Source organism: Rhinolophus sinicus, chromosome 17 (assembly GCF_057876585.1).
Source record: "Rhinolophus sinicus isolate RSI-liver-muscle chromosome 17, RSI-T2T, whole genome shotgun sequence".
Classification (NCBI taxonomy): domain Eukaryota; kingdom Metazoa; phylum Chordata; class Mammalia; order Chiroptera; family Rhinolophidae; genus Rhinolophus; species Rhinolophus sinicus.
In genome coordinates, this window is record NC_142517.1 from 205,095,002 (window position 1) to 205,116,993 (window position 21,992).

General features: G+C 42.1%; 1 protein-coding gene across 1 annotated transcript in view; it reads right to left on the bottom strand.

The window, feature by feature from the left end:
* Nucleotides 1-21,992, bottom strand: part of DNER (delta/notch like EGF repeat containing) — a 274,382-nt gene that overhangs the window by 29,494 nt on the left and 222,896 nt on the right. The window contains exon 9 of the mRNA XM_019737353.3: nucleotides 8,023-8,145. Coding sequence (XP_019592912.2) covers nucleotides 8,023-8,145 — 123 coding nt within the window. The remainder of the gene's footprint in view (nucleotides 1-8,022; nucleotides 8,146-21,992) is intronic.

A 21,992-nucleotide genomic window follows, 5' to 3' on the forward strand; every position in this document is an offset into this window, starting at 1 on the left:
AAAGCTAATCTTCAGAGAATCATGAAGACTATGAAGCAAGATGGTCGTCTAAGTCCCCAGTGAGAACTCTGGTTATTCACATTTCTGTACTCTAAGCCTTGCTAAGCCCTGTATAAAAACATATCTGTCTTATTACTCAGCTTGATGATTAGAGCTGGACAACTATGAGCTAGAAATCTTAAATAGAGAGAATAAACAGTCGTGAACACTGCTGATGTGCCCAGGCTGCCTCCACGCCACCCTTCTCCTCAGACCCCTCGGTCCCACCTTCTTGCACCCCCCACTCCTCAGGAGCCCCGGGCACTTGACCAGCACCGAGTGTTGGGCATCCTGTGTCCTCTGACAAGGATGCTTTCCTTCACCCTCTTTCCCAAGCTGGTCTTCACCTGGCATATTCTATCTGTCAAAGTTCAGCTCAAACACCCTTTCTCTGTGAAGCTGAACCCGACTCGACTAAGACAGAACTCCATTCTTCCATCATTGTACACTGAGAGCGTGCTGGGTTTGCGCCACAATGGGCTTTATTGCGCTCAATTTTCACTTATCTGTCCTTCTGTCTGATCCTAGTCCCCACAAATCTCTGAGGGCCTTTATAGCACAGACCATATCTGAATGCGTGGAAGAAATTATGGATATGCCACCAGACTCCTGTCCTTTGAGGAGAGGCGAAGGTCTGCATACTTTGGCTGACACACAGGTAGGATTGCCAGAGGAGTGAGAAGCCATTCCAAATCTGCCTCAAAAACACACTATTTTGTCAGGAAAACCAGGTCCACACTTCAAACTAAGTCTTGGAATGACACATGCATCACCCATTGGCAAAGAATGTAGCACGCACTATTATGAAACTTATGTTTAGTCTCAAGGAAAAATAAACTGTAATTCCGTCAAAACTAATAAAAATTCATACTTTTCATATTAAGGAATAGAGAGGCAATATTTCTGAAAAGATCTCTATTCCAACAGGGCTCTTTGTATAAGTTAATTTTAGAATTAAAAATGAGCAAAAAGTCAAAGAGTAGTGCGGCAATTATAAATCTTTGTGGTCATCACAATTTGGTCATGATTAAGGTTTGGAAAACAAAAAATCATTATTTTATCTCCAGGAGAAGTAATCCAGGCGAAGAAAATTAACAGGAAGTGTTCCTTGAACTTAATATTCTCTTTAAAACATCATCCTATTATATTCAAACTTATTTCTTCCATGAAAACTTTTCTAGTATTTCCACCTTCACAGAACTCAACTTTTTCTAAATTATTTCAGAAATTACAATTGACATTTCGACCTTAGCCTCATTATTCCTTGTGTGTTCAGCCTCAGTCTACTCTTCTGATTGAATAATAGCCTGAGAAAGGGAGAAACCTTGACTTATTCATTTTTGTACCTAATTCACTACTTGAGAGGATCTAGACACAAAAAATATCCAGAAATTCTTGTTCCCTGGTTACACAGAGGAAACAATTCTAGCCAACAAAGCAAAAGTTCTCATCTTTTCAACTATAAATTTATGTAGACTTTAAAAAGTCATGAGATATAATGTGATCAAACCCATAACCCAGTGATCCCTTTTCTGAGACCCTATTCCCTCTCCCAAAAAAATTCAGAAAAGTATGAAAATTATAGGAATAAAGATGTTCATTCAAGAATTATTTATAATAGCCTCATATCAAACACAACAAGGGAATGGATAAACATACAGCAATGGAAACACTGCATAACCATTTAAAATAGAATTAGTAAGACTTCCCAGCAATGTCTCAGTCAAACTTAGTATAATGTTAAGTATGAACAGAAAAATACAAAATTGTCAGTGTACTCAATTACAACCATAAAAACATGTCTATTTACAAAAGATGGAAATAATACATATGACTATCACTCTTGTGTTCTACTGTGATGCAATGAGCTATTTTGAAATTTCTTTTTTCTAAATTTTTTATTGTTGTTATGTTATTTTCACCATTAAAAATTGAAATATTTTCTTTCTAACTTTATCACCAAAAATTCCAAATGGATATATTGTTATTTCGTTTGTTCTGCTAGAAATAAAAATCAACACAATTGGGGCAGTAACTTGACTTTTTGTCCATATGAGGTTACGAACCCTAACCCAAGTCTTAAAAGTTTGTCATGACCTAGCTGTGAACTGGTTTTAAAGGAAATACCAGCATTTCGGTGTGTCTGAGAGGATGTTACTCTGAACCCCTCCAGGCATTTTGCTTCTAACAATTTCATGATCCACAGTGGAAACTTACTGGGAAAATGTTCAAGGTGGTTTTCTTTAATTAGTGTGTCAGGCAGCAGTTTCGATTCAAGTAAAGATTGCTATTTAGCATTTGCTTTGTGCAAGCCACCATATCAAAATCTGCCGAGAGAGAAAAGAAAAAGAAAAAAAAAGAAAGAAAGAAAACAAAACCATGTAGTCACTGCCTTTTGCTAAATTACGATTTAGTGTAAGGTAGAGGAAAGTGTGGAGCCAGAAAGAATTGACTACACGGCCCATCACAATTGTCATAGCAGATACAGAGAAAATGCTGGGAGAGTTCAAAGAGGGAAGAGTCACCTCTGTTTGGGGGTCAACATGTCAGACAGAGGAGGCAGTCAGAGGACGGGATGAGAGCAGAGAGGAGAGACAGAGTGGCCAAGAAGCAAACCCTGGGGACCACCCGCATTCATGGTGTCCGGAGGACAAGGGTTCAGTGGGGGCCGGAAGTGAAGAGTGGGGGGAATGGAGCTGTGGAAGCTAAAACAAGGATCCCAGTGATCCGTGGGGCCAAAGGGCAGGAATGTGGAGTTGGAGGCTGCACGAAAAGGCTTCACGGATGTCACTGAAAAGTCTCCAGTGAGGTCACCACTGAACCCATTTTAGTGGAATGGTGTGGACAAGATCCAAACTGAGGAGGGTTAGGAAAAGAATAAAAGTGAAGAATATAGAGGTGCTTTTTTACCAAGTCTAAAGAAACTTGGTAGAAAAGGAAAGAGGGAAGAAAGGAAAAAGTACTGCAAGTAGAAGAGGACACAAAGTCAAAGAGTTGTGTTCTTTAATTCATATGGAATTGATTCAGAAGTGTGAGTAAGAACATTTATTGTTTTTTCTGTTTAACAGCCCAATTTTTCTAGCACCATTTATTTAAAAAAGAATTCCCTTACTATTCATAGCAATTTCTCTTTAAGAGTCATACTTGTTACAGACAATGGTTTCTGGGCTGTTATTCAGTGTTGGTCAGCTGTGCATTCTCGCACCTGTAGCATATGAATGTAATAATAATTGTAATGTTATAATAGTTTTAACATCTGGCAGACGTCCCCCGTCGTTGCTTTCCTTTTTCAAAATGTTCTTACTTGCCTGACGTCCTATTACACTCATTCTTTTTAGGAAGTTGTATTCATTTGTTGAATTTTTAAAACATAAAACAATAAAAATCACCACTTATAAAAAATACATGTGGGGGCGGCTGGATGGCTCCATTGGTTAGAGCGTGAGCTCTTAACAACAAGGTTGCCAGTTCAATTCCCACATGGGCCAGTGAACTGCGCCCTCCACAACTAGATCGAAAACAAAGGCTTGAGCTTGGAGCTGAGCCCCCGGTGGGTGGCCAGTTTGCTCAGTGGTTAGAGCGCAGTGCTTATAACACCAAGGTCGCCGGTTCGAGTCCCACATGGGCCAGTGAGCTGCGCCTTCCACAACTAGATTGAAAACAACGACTTGACTTGGAGCTGAGCTGCACCCGCCACAAATAGATTGGAAAAAAAAAAAAAAAAAAAAAAACGTGTAAAATGAGAAGTTAAAGTCCCAACCCTCCCCCAACACACCACGTATCTAAGCTCTAACTCCAGAAGTAAGCACTAGCTAGAAATTGATGCCCACCCATCTGATCGTTTCCCACGTTTATACATACATCCTATCTGTAATTATATTTGGGGGAAAATGCTTCCAAAAGGGGAGGGAATGGGAGAGAAAGGCTCAAGATCTTGTTACTTCTCCCCTCCTCTCACTCACTCTTCCTCCGGACTGGAGAGCATCATCAGTCAGCCTTTTCTGCCTCTCTTTTAATTCCTTCTAAACCACCACCACTTCCCTGTCACTGTTAGTTCAGAAGTTCTATCATTTACCACTACTTTGCTAGGGTTTAACTTCCTGTTTTCAGCAGTCTTATTTAAACGTAACCTAAATGTGTCTATAAATACACCAAAATTAAGTAATCACTTTACCCAGCCCCTGGGATGAGATCTTTAATACACTTGTATGTCTTCCAATCCTTCCCACCCCATCCCCTCCAACTCATGGATTTCGTGAGAAGGATATGAAACTGTAGTGTGGTCATTTAAATTTTTCATTAGTAAGAGGTATGATGGACACACCCTAGCATGTCCCCCAATGAATCACACCCTTGTGTAATTTCCTCTCCTTGAATGTGAGCTTCTAACCAATAGCATGTGGCGAAAGTTAAGAGATTTTAAAGGTGCAACTAAGGTCCCTAATCAGTTGACTCCGAGTTACTCGTAGGTGGGCCTGGCGTAATCAGGTGAGGTCTTTAGTGGGTGCAGGCCTCTCCTGAAGTTAGATATGTGAAACAGCAGAGGCTCTCTCTCATGTTGCGGGTTTCCTTAAAGCAAGTTGTCATAAATTCTACAGCCACAAGGATGTGAATTCTGCCAACAACCTGAAGGGACGTAGAAGTAGATCCTTCCCTATTCAAGCCTCAGATGAGAATGCAGCCCAGGCAACATCCTGATTCCAGTGAGACCCTGAGCAAGGAGCCCACGAAGCCAGGCCTGGACCAGCAAAACTGTCAGGTAACAAAAGCATGTTGTTTCAAGCCACCATCTCGTAGGAATGCATTATGCAGCAATATTAAGTAATACAAAGGTATACCTATTTTCTTCAAGAGACTTTCCTTCACCATTAAATGATTATTTCACAATCACAGTCAATATCATCTATTGAGGTTTATCCCTCCATTTAAAGAAGTCCGCTCCGCACTCTTCCTCCTGTTCTCTGCCTTTCCCTAGCTGCCTTTGTTCTGATTTAGTTGCAAGTTAGTGAGAATACTTTTTAAAACAATTTTGTTAGAGAGGGTACATGGTGTCATATTTTCTGTATCCTTAAGTGTGCAAAACGTCTTTGTTTTACCCTCAAATATCAACTAGCCTTTAACTACCAGCCCTTGTCATTGAAAAGAGTACTTCTTTGCTATTGCTTAGTTTCATTATAGAAAAGAGCAGTCCCATGCTGGTTTGATTCTCTTTCTTTTGTGTGTAAACTGTACTCCCTGTGAAGAATATTATTTGGGAAAAAAAAAAGTGTCTCTTTATCCTTGGGTTTGGAAATTCTACTAAGAAATCTCACATTGTGTACCATATCCTCCATTAATCATCTGGAATGGTGTAAGCCCATTCTATTCGAAAACTTCTATTTTCTTCAGCTCATACATTTCTCCTTCTAGTAATCAGATGATGCTTGTTTTATTTCCATGTCTTCCTTCTTCTTCTGGAGCATCCATCATTCAGACGGAAACAGATCTCTTGCATCTTTTCTGCACATTTTCTATCTTTAGTCTCATGGTTTCCATTTCCTCATACTTTTACTTCTATCATGAATTAGTTCCTCCTTTTGCTTTTCCAGATCTAAATTAAATTTTGAGTAGTATACATTACTTTTTTCACTTCCTCTCTTGAGTGTTTAGACTTGTTGATTGTTGTTGCGATTTTGTTTTTATTCCCTAAATGTTTTCCCTCTTTGAGTTGCTTGTACAGGCTTCCCACATTGGCCAGGCTGGAAGCTGACAATGCCAGACACAGATGACATCAGATATTCTCCTCCAACTGGGTCCTGTCTACTAAGGCACAGGCTAGAGGCCTCCCAGTTTGGGGTTCTCGAGGCTCTCCAGGTGTGAACAGGAGACCATTCTTTCCCAGCCACACAAAAAAGAAAAGATCAGTTCAGCCCCACTGTGCCATTTCCTCCAAGGACAGCCAATATCCAGGAGACCCAAGCACTCGGCCCTATGGGTCACATGCAGCAGATCATATACAGCCTCTCCATAAGCTGAGGGGTCTTTTGGGCTCAGCTGAGCATTGAGTCCTCGGTTCCCCTCAGAACCCTGTCCCCTAACCCTGTTCTATTATTCAAAGGCTCCCAGCACCCGTACCCTTTTCTTGAGAACACAAATCCTCAGATGGTTTTGACCTCCCCTCCAGGGCTATCTCCATTCTTGAATCATCCAGCAGAGTCTGTACTTGATAGAAGAAGGTCACAGAAAGGTAGAATTTAGAGCATATGTAGAAGGATTACACTTGATCAGGATGAGTTGCACATGATCAACGAATATGGATAAGAAAAAGGTTTTAGTGACTGTGAATACAGGTAAGTTTGTAGAGCGGGGCAGTCTCAAAGGGTGGTGCATGGGCCAGACCATCAACATCACCTGAGAGCTTACCAGAAACGCAAATTCTTGGGCCCCACCCCAGACATACAGAATCAGAAACTCTAGGACTCGGGCCCTGCCATCTGTTTTAGTCATGATAGCATGAGCAATGCCTCAAAGACAGGGAAGTAAGGGGCATATTCAGAATACACCCCATTAGTGATTTTGTCATTTATAAAGATGAAGTTTGCTTCATAAAAATTCTATCATAAACTAAAGAAGTCTTAGAATTTTTAATTTTTGAAGCACATCCACCACTACTAATTGTGTCACTGAAGAATCTCCAAATCTCAGGAAGCATCCCTGTCCTTACTTTATACAGACAAGATAAAGGGATTTACCCATGCTCATCAGGAAACCGGTGATACAACTGGGATGAGCTACTTAGGTGTTCTGAGTCCCTGCTCTTTTACGCTACTTTCCAGAATTGAGCAGACTCCCCATTTCTCAATGCTCTGCTAGACCTAGAACACAAAAACCACGTGGATGAACCCAGCACAGCTGCCCTTGGGGAGGTTGGTGGAATCTGGCTCGAAACAGGCACCACACATTGGAGGAAGCATCAGATCTGCCAAACATAAAGCGAAGCCCGGACCCACCTTCAGCCTTTGCATCCATAGGCTAGATCATCCCTGTGGCCTCCAAACCCTTGAGGCTCACACAGAAGACCACGAAATAAAGGTGGGTCCATCCAAAGAGAAGCAGCAGTGGCTGCCGTGCAAGGTCACCGTGCAGATGGATGGTATCAAGCCAGCCGCGGTGGGAGCAAGAGGTTAAGTGAAATGGTTATAAATAGAGCCCACAGAAGCATTTCAAAAATCTAAACCCAGCCCTGAAGTTGGGGCTTAGAGAAATGTGCACAGCGGCTGATAAACAGGCTCTCCGGGCAGTGTTGTCTGAGGGTGTCTGGGTGCCAGTGAAGCCACACCACCCACCAATTGTAGCTCGAGCCCACTGGGGAGGCAGACAAAAGAGCTTTAGGGCCCATGCTGGCTGGCAGGCTCACAGGGACACCATGACCAAGACCTATCACCTCACAGGGTGCTTGTGGCGATTTATGAGGTAATGCACGTAAAGACTTAGAACAGGGTCCACACATCTTAAACACTCCATCAGGGTCCGCTGTTTTTCCAGAATGACTCTGACAAAACTGAGACATTTAATGAGATTAAATTTATATGCCAAGAGGTGAGAGTCCACCTGCCTCCTCCAGCGAAAAGCACAGCACCCTGTCTGCCCAGCTAGCCCTCTGCGGCATGCTTCCCTCTCCTACCGATTCCACGGCCACGTCCTCTGATCTACATCTGACCGTCCACTTACACTCACCTTTCATCCTCGGCTTTGTACACATTCAACAGAGAACAGAGTGAGACACATGAAGGAAGGGGCAGAAGAGAGACTCTTCAGTGTATCAGGAGGAAACCTGAGACTTGCAAATTGGTCTCCTCGGGCCCCACAAATCATCCCAGCGCCAGTATCTGATTTTTATTCTAAACGATTCCATGCTCCACTTAAGGTTTATGCGTTTACGTTGAGAAAGCCATGATGTCGTTTAGAGCCACTCTGCCACAAGAAGGCCAAAGAGCCGCTCACCTTTGTATTCTGCCAGGCACACGCACTCATAGCCGTTAACGAGGTCCCTGCAGGTGGCCGCGTTCAGGCATGGGGCAGAGAGGCACTCGTTGTATTCCTCCTCACAGTAGAGGCCGTGGTAACCTGAGAGACAGAGAGAAAGGACTGCCATCAAACGCATCCCATGGAAACCCATGCTGAACCAGCCTGCCAGGAAGGCAGCTGGAATTCATTGGAAAGTATGGCACAGACCATGGGCTTTTAAGGAACTGGGTCTCTTGGGGTAGAATTGAATTGTGGATTTTCAGGAAGGCTATGAAGAATCTGTTCTGATCACCCTCTTGCATGATCCCAAATATCAAAGAAGTTATTCCATTTATCCACCAGTTGGTCCCATTACTACATTGTGTTTAATAGTACCGGTGACCTGGAGCCACAGGTGACTGAGTATCTTTTGTGGCCGCAGGAGACAGTGAGAACGGCAGCATCTACAGCACAGGATAAACAGCCCCTTTCAAGGGTGAGGACCGCACTTTTCCTCCAATCAGTTAGAAAAACATATCTAACTACAGGGAATTGTATTCAAGGAGAAATGGATCGATGCATTTTCTTTGCTTTTCAAGTCAGGAAGGAAAGTCAGCTTAAAAAGGCTTAACTTAAATTCATGAGGAAATGCAGGCTATCTTTTCTTGTTTCTTTAAAGTTATGATTATCTAAATTATAACATTTTTCGCTGTACTCACAGTTTTTAATTATTAAAAACATAATAATAGTAAGGAAGAAAAAGAAACCCAACAATTTCTTAATTAAAGATGGCTCTTACCCTCCTAATTGCAAAACAGGTGTTTATTCTAAAAGACAAGAAGACAACATTCTTTGAGATTCACTCATGAATGTTATGCTGTTTTTAACTTTCAAAAACATGTGTTACTGCCAATTTGCAATGAAACTGGACCATTTTTTTGTCTGGCCCTGTCCAAGCAATGAGAAACATGTGAGTACTTTCAAAAATCACCCTGCCTGTGTTGGTTCTGAATTCAGATAAGCAGAAAAAACAAACACTTGCTTAAGTGGGAACTAGAACTACTAGCTTTTTTCCAGCTTTCCAACTCATAGCCAAGCCTCAAAACTTGAACTGTTTTGTTTCTTGTGCCGGTTATAAAAGTAGGTTAGGCTCATATCTGTATTATTAACAGAGCACCTTTCAAGTACTTGGCATTTCAACTGCTTTCCAAATTTAGGTGGTAATGACTCCTTTGAGGAGACCTTGACCTACCTACAGCAAACATACCATGGTTTTCAATTCTTCTATCTCACCCTCTTGATGGCTTCAGGGAAATATTTCCTGTTACTGTTCATCAGATTATTTTCCTCACCTAGGTCAGAGTTTGCCAACTCACAGCAATTCTGTCCCCCAGAGGACACCTGGCCGTGTTTGGGGACACTTTTGGTTGTCACTAGAGTGGAAGGGAAGGAGTTGCTACTGGCATCTCGTGTAAGTCTGCTGCCGGACATCCTACAACGCACCGGCCAGCTTGCTCACAACACAATCCACCCGACTGAGCCGCTACCACAGCCAGATGGAGAAACCCTGCTCTCGGTGAGGGCTCAGCAAGTGTGGCCTCCAGGCCAAATCCACCCCAGGCTATTTTGGGGTATGAATTTGTATTGGGACACAGCCACGCCCGTCCCTTTCTGGATTGCCTGTGACTGCTTTCACACAATAAGGACAGGGTGAATAGTGGCAACTGAGACCAAATGGCCTGTAAAGCCCCAAATCCTTGCTACCCAACCCCTTAGGGAACAAGTTGGCTGGCTCCCGATCTAGATTCAACAGAAAATCTTTCTTTTTACAAAAGTTTTGGGTATTAACCTCTCATCAAATATATGGTTTGCAAACATTTTCTCCCATTCCGTAGGTTGCTGTTGACTCTGCTGATTGCTTCTTTGGCTGTGCAGAAGCTTTTTAAGTGTGATGTAGTCCCACTTCTCTAGTTTTGCTTTTGTTGCCTATGCTTTCGGTGTCATATCCAAGAAACCACTGCCAAGACTAAGGTTATGAAGCTTCCCCCCTATGTTTTCTTCTACGAGTTTTATAGTTTCAGGTCTCTTATGTTTAAGTTTTTAATCCCTTTTGAGTTGATTTTTGTGAATGGTATACGGTAATACAAATGGCCAATAGGTATACAAAAAGTTGCTCAACATCACTAACCATCAGGAAAATGCAAATCAAAACCACAATGAGATATCTCCTCATACCTCTTAGAATAACCATTATAAATAAATACATATATAAACATATATATATATATATATATATATATATATATATATATATATACACACACACATATATACACACACAACCACACACACACACATATAAAACAAGTGTTGGCAAGGATGGAGAGAAATTGGAACCCTTGTACACTGTTGGTGAGAATGCAAAATGGTACAGCTGCTATGGAAAACAGTATGGAGAGTCCTCAAAAAATTAAAAATAGAGCTACCATATGATCCAGCAATTCCAATTCTGGGTACTTCTCCAAAAGAGTTGCAAACAGGATGTCAAAGACATATTTGCACTCGCATGTTCACTGCAGCATTATTCACAATAGCCAAGAGGTGGAAACAATGTAAATGCCCATCAACAGATATATGAATAAAGAAAATATGGTATATGCATTCAGTGGAAATCATTCAGTCTTAAAAAAGAAAGAAATCCTGTCATAAGCTATAACATGGATGAACCCTGAGGCCACACACTAAATAAAATAAGCCAGTCACAGAAGGACAAATATTTCATGATTCTACTCATAAGAAGCATCTAAAGTAGTTGAACTCATAGAAGCAGAGTAAAATGAAGGTTGCCAGGGGTTGGGGGAGGGGAAATGGGAAGCTGCTGTCCAGTGGACAGAGTTTCATTTATGCAAAATGAAAATGTCCTAGAGATCTGCTGTACTACAGTGTGTGCATAGTTCACAACACTGTACTGTCAACCTGAAAATTTATTTCATGTTATGTGATTTTATCACAATTTCATACACACACACACAATGTAGATAGATAGATAGATAGATAGATAGATAGATAGATAGATAGATAGATAGATAGACAGACAGACAGAGCTTGTTAAGTGTCTTCTGGCTTCTTCCCAGTGCGGAAAAATAGCCACAAGCAGCATCTTTCAATTGTATCTGCTCTCCTAGCAGATCTTTTAAACATAAAGTTGGAAGAATCGTATATAACCCTACAAGCATCTTGGGTCTCTGAACTGAGGTGTTATTTACATAGACGAAAATCAAAAGTAAATTTCATGAAATCACCCATAACTGTTTTCGTTTTTGGAAAACTTTATCATTATCTTTTTCCATCAGCAACATGAAAAGCAAATGAGTAAGTTATTTTACAGAGATAATTAAGCTGGTGATGTTTTTCTTCCTTGGGGGGAAGAAAGATAAAGGTTTCACATTCTAAAACTGTTTCTTCAGAGACGGCAACATTTAAATGTCTTTATGGAAATGTCAAGGCCCCCTTTACACTTTATGCCAAAGAACCTAAATCTGACTGTTTGAATGAAAAGGCCACCCTTTGAAAAAAAAAGACGGCTTCTATGAAAATGAGGCTGCCACCCACTGCTGGTAATTAATTTGGGCAGACAAATTAGCTCAGGGCAGTATGCCCAGTGTTTAGAAATATTAAGCTAGTCCAAAAAGGTTTTTTAAAAACTAAAATAACAGATCAGAAGGGTGGGATCCGAGTGGCCCCTTTCAGGGCACTGATCTTCATCACCACCAGTCTGACCTGTGCATGACTTGCTCCTGAATATGCAACTCCAGTCACTTCCTTAGAATTGACAGAACACAGCAACCAACCACACGTGGGAATGAGAAAGAGCGGTCAAGATGGCTGCCATGTTTAGCCCGAGTGAGTAGGTGATGCTGCCATTAACCCAAACAGGTATGACCATAGAAATAACAGGCTTCCGAGGAAGTTGACCAGCTAGACGTTGGACATGTTTAACTTGGGGCTCTCTTGGGGAGGTCCAGGTGGCAGTTGGAAAAAATTGGGCTTTGAGAGGATAGAAACAGTCCTCTGAGAGTTAGTGCCTGGAAGTAGTGAAGTTTTCATCAAAGAAAAACATGGAGAGGAAAGAAGAAGAGACCGAAGTCGGATCTACAAGGATGGGCAAGTGGACAGCAAGAAGCCAGATCGGGACGCTGGGCAGAAATGGAGCAAAGCACAGGAAGAGAGCCCAAGGCGTGCAAAGTCACAGAGGCCAGAAGAGGAGAGGAAACCCAGGAAGCTGTTGAATAGTGTCAGAGGTTCTGGAGACTGAGAATGACAACAGAGTGACAAGGTTAGGAGGTCACTGGAGAGCCTCAAAAGCATGACTCTCACTGGGGGCTGTACTGCCTGTCACAGGGTATTTCAGAAATTGCGGGTAAGCTTGATTATTACAATGACTGGAGGGTTCTACTAGAATTTAGTTAGTGGGGGCCAGAGATATTAAACATCATGCATTGACTAGGATTCTCCTACACAACAAAGAATGGCCTGGCATCCTTCACAACTTTGGACTGACCCACCGGACATTCACGTAGGTCAAACCCTGTTCATAACTTTCGATACCTAGAACCTAACTGCTTTACATGTACAGCATTGTTTTTAGATATACTGAGTTTTCCTACAATGTAATTACTGGGTAAATCAAGAGAAGATTATACCAAGACTTGTTCACCATTTTTGGCAAATCTCTTCACAAGAGCAACAGTGGAATTTAAGTCACCAATAGAGCACACCTATATCACTAAACAAAACAAAGCAAAAATCACATCTTCAGATAATTTTCTGACGATTCTACCTAAAGTAGCTTTCCCCACCAGTTACTCATCACAACACTCAATTGATTTCCACCACAGCACTTATAAGTGTCTAAAATTATATTTTTAACTTAGTTCTTTACATGATTACTATTTCTCTCACTACACTAGAATATAAGCTTGAAGGCAGAGGCCATAATCGCAGAGTTCACAGCTGTACCCACAGTATCTGGTGCAGGAAAGATGCTCAAATAAAAATGGTTGCATTGGCACCCAAAATGTCACTGATTAAATCAACACACATCAAAGATGTGCCTATGATGCTCCATGTGCTTCCAGGTACCATAGGTACAAAGCTAAATGGCAGAGTCGTCACCTACAGGGAGCTCAGAGTCTAGTAGCAAGATGGTGGCATCTGCTCTGCAGCACGCCCTTTGTGTGGGTTGTGTGTTTCTCATGACAACCCAAAATGATGGGCATGACTAGTCCCAATCTATAGATGAGGAGTTAAGAGTCGGAGAGGCAAAGAAACTTGGCCTGAGGCCACACAATCAATCTTATGTGTTCTTCCTACCTTCCCAGGTTGTCCTCAAAATGCATCCACTATCTAGTGCATTTGTTTGCTAGGGCCGCCATAATGAAACAGTAGTGACTGGGTGGCTTACCCAACAGAAATTTATTTTCTCACAGTTCTGGAGCTGAAAGTCTTAGATCAAGGTGTCATCAGGTTTGGTTTCTCCTGAGGCCTCTCTCCTTGGCTTGCAAATGACTACTCTCTTGCTATGTCCTCACGTGGCCTTTGCTTGTGGGCATGCCTCCCTGGTGTTTCACAGGGTCATATAACACCAGTCGTCCTGAACTACAGCCCCATCCTTATGCCCTCATTAAATCTTAATTAATTAATTAATCTTAATTTAAAGTCTGTATCTCCAAAAACAGTCACATTGGGGGTTCGTGTTTCAACATATGAACTTGGGGGAGACACAATTCAGTCCAGAACACCGAGACTCGGGATTACTCAGCTACAACACTATTGACATTTTGGTCTGGATCCTTCTTCATGGTTGGGGGCTGTCCTGCGCATTGTGGGAAGGTAAGGAGCATCCCTGGCCTATTCCTGCTAGATTCTAGTAGCACGATTGCTCCCCAGTTGGGATAGCAATAATGTCTCCAGATGTTGCCATATGTCCCCTAAAGGACAAAAACCTCCTTTGGAGAACCACTGTCATCGATCCTTTTTATAACATGAAAGCAACATGATATTTGAGGATGTGCCAGTTTGAAATTGTCACTGTGAAGAGTGAGAGTGAATTCATTGAGAAAAAGGACTTCTGGGTAGAACGGAGGGGGTCCATCTATGATTGTAGGTTTGATGTCATCCCAGCCCATGGGTGACTGTCCTCAGCAGTGCCATCCCACAGAGGCATTTGGTTCCTGTGCAGCTAGGAACTCACCAAGCACATGGGATAAAGAGAGGCGAGAGAAAAGACCCCCCCGCTCACCACGGCTCCTGGTAGTTTTCAAGCTACAGCGAGAAGAACCCTGCTGATTATTCTGCCATTAGGTTGGGACGCCTCTATGTCCCCGGGGAAGACCAAAGTCCAACCCATTTACCAACTCGGCAAAGGCCAGGGAGCCAGGATTCTACCTCCGGCGTCCGGACTGTCCCAGAACACGACTGCTGTCTCCAGGGTTTAAGAAGCAGTTGATTCCTTTTCTCCCCATTCTCTCTCAACACTGTCCCAAGACAACATCAATTAAATATTCATATCAATAGAAAATAGGCTCTGGCCCCACACTGCGGTTACTCCAGAGCCCTTTCCTCCCCTTGTCCATTACATCCCACGCTGAAAAATCCCAAACTGCAGGATGCTGGCTGAAGCCAGATGGCTTTCACACGTCGTATAACAAATTGCAACAACTCCTCCATGTGTGTCACTTCTGGAGGGCTCCCTACTGCCACAGAAAGAGCAAGCTCACCGGACCTTCAAACCCAGGGATGATGTGTGCAAAATGGGGGAGCGGGGGGCATGCCTTCAGTGCAGGCCAAATTCAAGGCAAGAGTGAATGTGACGTGATTTGTGGGTTCTGTTTGGTTTGTTTTACTTTAAGGTCAGACTGAAGAGAGTGGGGAGACACAGAGTGGTTCCTTTAAAAGTGTGTTGCAACTCAAAGGATGTTTTCCCCTCGTTTCAGGTTCAATGGATAAAACATGAAAACCCAAGACTCCCTGACTCGAGCCTAGGCCAGTTCCTGGGAGATCAAATCTTCCAAACACCTCAGCCATAGTAGTTAAAGCTGTGGACAAAGAGAAAATAGACCTATTACACTGAGTGTCTGTGAGCTTTGAAATTCTAGCTAAATCTCTCTGATTACCACAGAGCCCCTTCAGCAGGCAGCATCTCAGGTAGTGTGTTCATTTTACTGAACAGAGAGCTTTGCTGCACAGGAAAATGTATGTGCATGCGTGTGCGTGTGTCCATCTCAATCTCTCTCCTTGCTGGTATGTTCACAATAGGAATCCTTTTAAGAACAGGAAAAAATGTAGCAAGAATCCCTCCTCCCATTAATCCTCTCAAGCGTTCAGATACTCTAAACAGGCCTGCTGCGTTGAGATCTTACAGACTTCCAAGGGTAATTATACTGTCCTGTCACACACACACACACACACACACACACACACACACAAAGAGAAACAATCTGTGAGCATGGAGGAGTTTGTGTAAGCAAATACAGAGCGTTAGTTTGCATGTGGAGGACAGTGACTGCTGATGCTGCTGGTTTTCTCCCTAATTTCTTAACCTTTCTTTGCGAGGGGAAATAGGTGTGCACTGACCCAAATCAGTCAATGTTTCCACTGCTGTGGTTCTTATAAGCATTAAATTGGAAGGATCGTCAACAGAGGCTAAATTAAAGTTTTAGGTTCTCCAATCTCCCTGGCATTCATGTTATTGAGCCAACTACAGATTGCACCCCTCCGCCTCCCTGGGCTGCCAAAAGGATGGGTAACGGACAGCTGGCGGTCAGTCCTGTCCTGACTACGAGAGCAGTGAGCTGATGTTCTCCATCACTGCAAAGACCTGCTACCTTTAACAGTCATGTGGGCAGGTTGGCGATTCTTTGCATCTCCTGTTTGCCTCCTCAATTAAGTCATTCTTTAATTCTATGATGTGCCAAGTCCTGTACTAATCACTGGAGCTAGAAGGCCGTGTGGAAACAGACATAATGCCTCTAGTAGGGCCATTTAAAGGAGAAAGACACCAAACAATCACCCAAATAAAAGCTCTGAGGGAAGAGGGAAGAGAAGCAGGATAGCTGACCTTGGCCAAGCTCCAGGAAGGCCGCCCTGAGGAAGCTGAGACGCGAGGGGTGAGTAGGTATCAACAAAATGGGAGGGGCAAAGAGAAAACTCAAGGCAGGCAAACAGCTCGTGCAGAAGCCCCATGGTGGGGGAGCAGGGCTCCTTCTGCAGATGGGCTGGGGCCCACTGAAGAGCAAAGGGTGGAGAAGAAACAAGAGGCAGGCAGAAGCCAGACAGGTGGTACCTTTAATGGAGTGGGGGGGAGGGGGGCGTGACAAAATCAGATTTGCATTTCAGAAAGGACACTCCAGCTACCTTTTGGAGAGGTGGGGAAAGACCTGCAAGAATCAATGTGGAGAAATCAGTTAAGTGGCTACTGTAATAGTCTCAGGGAAAACATGGCGGGATGCACATGGTGGCAGTGCCAGATAGAGAATTAATGTCAAGAGCCATTTTAAAAGTAAAACAGCAGTACATGGTAATGAATGCAAAGGGTGAGAAAGAGAGAGAGGATGAAGTTGCATCCTAGATTCCTGGCTTCTCCTATCCAGAGGTGCTGTCATTCCTATTAGAAGAAATGGGCCAGTTGACATTTGCTGAGTCCCCTCCTCTGGGCCAATTTCTGTTCTAGGCACTTTGAGATACAACAAAATCTCATTCATAGGGTGGGACTGGTGGTGGGGGATAGGATAGAAAGAAGTATGAAACCACTTTCTAGAAATAGATTTTAATCAAACAAAAGGAACTGACAGTTTCTCCCAGGAAAACAAGTAATTTGAAGAAAAAAACACCAGTTCATTTTAACAAATATTTGCCGAATTCTGACCATGTTGCCAAGCATTGGACTAGGTGCTGAGGTTATCTATCATACTGTAGTTTAAAAAGAAAGGTTATAAGTTAGAAGACACAAAAAATCGGAGGACCGAAGTATTTTGTTATGGTGGCCCTAGCAAACAAACACACTAAGTAATGAATGCCTTTTAAGAACAACCTGGGAAGGCAGGAAGAACACACAGGATTGACGGTGTGGCCTTGGGAAAGTTTCTTTGCCTCTCCGACTCTTAACTCATGTATAAATTGGGACTAGTCATGTCCATCATTTTGGGTTGTCATGGGGATTCAACAAGTTAACACAGAGAGGGAAAGAGAACAGAAAGAAAAGGAAGCATGGGAATAAAAAGAGAGAGGAAGGTAAAGACAGAGATCCAGAAGCATCAAGAGGGAGACAGGGAAGAAAAAGGCACAGAGAAAGAAATACCCAAAAAGAATAGATAGACAGAGAGGACAACCAAGATGGCACAGTAGGTAAACATTGTGTTTACCTACTCTCAAAACCACATCAAAATTACAACTAATCTACAAAACAAGCATTATTGAGAATCACCTAAAATCAAGCTGGGGTATCAACCTTGGACTCTTCTCTGGAAGGGTCACCAACACACGGGCATGGGGCAGGGGTTTCATCTCATAAGAGTTTCAGAGACAATGGGATACTGCAGGGTTCTTGTTTCTCAAGTTATTCTCTATTAAAATAAAATGTATTTAACACCATTTTCTTTACACTAAATTCTTTGTAACCTCTCCAGTGTAGAGAGTACTTCCATGTGAGGATCTCTGGACCACCCCCATATCACTGGCTCAATGCCATCTCCCATCAAGGTAACTCATGGGAGCCTGTGGCAACAAAGGTTACTCATAAAAGGAGGACATGCACTTGGCATTGTACATGAGGTAACAGAAGGAAAGCATCTGTCACAGTGGCTGGTGCACAGTAAGTACCTAATGAATGTGACATGTGGTCACCTGGTTTGCTGACTACAGTGCAAACCTGATTCAAAATGACAATATGGATCCTATAATTCTGAAGTAGGTGCCCTACCGCGTATATGCAGTAAAGGCACTGAGCATCGTTCCCCTGAAAGGTGCCATTAGTATGGATTTGGTTTGAGGTGGGCATTGCAATTTATAGTTATAGTGGGCAGCGAAGACCACTTCTTGGAAAAACACAGTGCCATCTTTGCCCTTCTACAGTGCCCAAGTGATTAGCCCAGATCTCACCAGTCTGAAGCTCAAATACCAGGATTTTTCTACTATGAAACAGAATGTGTTTATGATTGGCTTTTTAAAAGCCTACCTTTTGGGTGGCCAGATGGCTCAAGTGGTTAGAGAACAGCTCTTAACAACAGGGTCGCCAGTTCGACTCCCACATGGGCCAATGAGCTGCACCCTCCACAACTAGATTGAAGACCACAAGTTGCCACTGAGCTGCTGGTGGGGTGGCCGGATGGCTCAGTTGGTTATGGCTCAGTTGGTTAGGGTGCAAGCTTTTTACAACAAGGTTACTGGGTTCAATTCCCACATGGGATGGTGGGCTGCGTCCCCCACAACTAGATTGAAAGTGGCAACTGGACTTGGAGCTGAGCTGCACCCTCCACAACTAGACTGAAGGGCAACAACTAGACTTGGAGCTGATGGGTCCTGGAAAAACACACTGTTCCCCAATATTCCCCAATAAAAATAAAAAAATAAATTTTAAGAAAGCCTACGTTTTCCCTTTCTTCAGCCTCATTCCTGGAGACTAACCTCTGACCTGGATCTGGTTTCCTGCTTGCCAATAACTCCTTAACTCACTGCTCAATCTTTGACGCCAAACTCTGCATTTTCTCTTTAACAACTGTCCATTCTCATTTCCTTCACACGCGGGTTGGTGAATAGAGAAGATGCTCAATTACAGTGGCTGAATTGAATTTGCTAGGAAAGTGGAATCACAGGGTAAAATAAGCCTAGTACCCCCCTTCACTTATATAAATACAGCCAGAGTTCTTTTCTTTACAAATGTCTGATTAGGACATAAAAATGCCTGGGAAAATATATTCCAAAATCAACAGTGGTTTTTGTTGGGTGATGAAATTAAGGTATCACTTTTTTATTTTAAATATGCATATTAAAATCTAATTTTCCACGATGGAAATAGTTACTTGTGTAACACAAAGGAATAAAATCAAAGATGTGTTATACATGTTTTATTGGTAGTATCACAACTCCAAATCATGTTGATTACCAGGGAAATAAGAACCATGCTGTGTGTTTAACACTTGATTGGGCAGTAGGTTGAACTGGGAATGTTAGAAAAAGCTTGACTTTATGAAGAGTATTTTTCTAGGTTCAGGGGAAGGAGATGAGCATGGTCCTTACAGTGTACAGAGGGGAAAAAATCTAGTCTTTTTAGAAAAGGAGACTTTTGAAGACATGAGGAATAGCCATTATAATAAGTTGCATTGCTAATAAAGAAAAGTCTCTTTAAAAGGAGAATTACATCTTTTAATATGTAGAAAAGAAGATCTTTGGAGATGCTAAAAATCCTGAAATTTCTCTAGATCTATTGAGTATAAGTCATAATTTTCTTTCAGTATTTGAAAGAAAAAAGTCATAAAGATATGGTAGAAAAGCAGACAACCACTACTCTGAGTTACGTTCTTACAAAGAGCATTCTCCTTCAGAAAACATTTAAGACCAAATGAAAGACTATATTGCAGACGCACAGCTGAATTGTGACGACGCTTAGGAAGAGCTTCAGAAGTCAAGAGAACTCAACAGTGAGCACGCTTAAACAGAAGCACTTGCATATGTACAGGCGTTTCGACCTTAAACTTGTCTATCATCTTGGGAATTTTTCTAACCATGTTGAGCTAAACATTTCTAGAAGTCTTCTCTTGTATTTGCCTTCAGAACTAGGTCACAAACTAGTCATATGAAAAAAGCAGTTACTCCTCATAATTTTTCAGCTTCATCTTACAAATGTCTGTGTGGTTTTTTTCATGATACTTTTGGCCACTAGAGGGTGGATTCTACCTATGATCAATACTATTGAAAAGAAAAACAAAATGTTGCTCAAGAGTTTAACAAATGAGGAGCAATGTAAAGATGTGTTTTTACCAAAGGGAAATAGACATGGCACAGAAATATTGTTTCCTTTAATAATAAAGCTTAACATTCAATATTACGGTTTAAAAACACATTCACCAATACATCCCCTAAACATATTGTAGCAACAGTTAAAATTATTCATTATAAAATGGACTATTTTTCTTACTGACTCTATAAAAATTACTTTGTAATACCATGACTAAAGCACCAAGGTTCAAGGTTATCATGACAGAATATTTTACAACTAGATTTTAAAGATTCTTGTGGTCTGTGTATTGACTTATAAACAGTATATAAAATGTTTTAATGAAATAATCCCATAAGCTCAATTGATTCTCTAGCATGTTTAAGTACACACATAAAACCGGCTTGGTTCACAGTTAAGGTGAGAAGGAGGATGAGATTTGGAAAAGAACATGAAAGTTAAAGCCCTCACATTCCAGAGGGTTCTCAGTATGGAATGCACCAAGATGGATACGGGGCCCAGAACAGGCAACAGATAGGTGCTGGGCAAAATCAAAGATTAAGTTTCCAAATGAGAAACAGAAACTCATAGACACAGACAATAGTTTAGTGGTTACCAGAGGGTAAGGGGAGTGGGGGGTGGGCGATGAGGGTAAAGGGGATCAAATATATGGTGATGGAAGGAGAACTGACTCTGGGTGGTGAACACACAATGGGATTTATAGATGATGTAATACAGAATTGTGCACCTGAAATCTATGTAATTTTACTAACAATTGTCACCCCAATAAATTTAAATAAAAAAAGAAAAAGGAAAAAAAAAAAGATTAAGTTTCCATTCCGGCACTTTGGAGAGACAATAAAACTTGGATGACTATTTTCATGTAAGTATGCACACTAACAAAGAGAAATTTTAAAATGTTAAAGTACAGGAAATTGTAGGTGTTTGCCCTCCAAAGGGCTTGTGTCTCTGTTCCTCTGTCTCTACCAGTGGTCCTTACAGTGTGGTCCCCAGACCACCAGCATCAGTGTCACCTGGGAACTTGTAAAATGCACATTGTAAGGTCCCACCCAAGACCTGCTGAATGAGAAACTCTGTGGGTGGGGCCCAGAACTCTGAGATGTAATAAGCTGTCTACCTGATTCTAATACACACTTAAGTCTGAGAATCACCAAGCTATAGACCAGCAAAGTATGTATCTCCCACAACTTCTGATTCTCAAAAGTGCACAGACATGCTAGGAGTTACCTGTGGCAAGTCTAGATACGGTGTGGAAATGTTTTTTAAGAGCCATGGCTTCCCCTCAGCAGATCAATAAACAACCATAAAACATGCAGTCAGAACATGGACCAGTCACAGGCATATAAATGAACCAACACTGAGATGTACAGACAAATGACCTACCAGCCACAGACATTCGGCTAAAGGAAACTACACTCCTCTTCAAATTTGCTTAAGGGAAGAAGGCAATGCAAGGAAATCTCCAACTGACAGCAAATACCGAATTTGAAAAGAAAGGCCAAAATGAGGAAAGGTAAGGGTACAGAAGTGGCCAACTTTGAAAATCCTCACCGGATGACTAGGAGTCATATACACCTACTCAGAATGAGGAGAAATAAGTCTAAATTCCTATTACTGAACACGGTTTTCTCCCACATTTCCAATCCAGCCTCCTTGAGCCACGGGAACAGCATTTTAGCTGAAAGGAATACTGTCAGAAAATGGCAGACAGAACTCATAGACACAGAGAGTAGAATGGCGGTTGCCAGGGACTGAGGGGTGAGGGAAATGGGGAAATGCTGATCAAAGAGAACAAACTTCCGTCTGTAAGGTAAATAAGTTCTGAGGATCTAATGGACAGCTTGGTGACTACAGTTAATAACACTGTATTATACACTTGAAAATCGCTAAGAGTGTAGGGCTTCAATGTCCTCACCACACAAAAGAAATGGTAATTGTGGAAGAGTTAACTAAT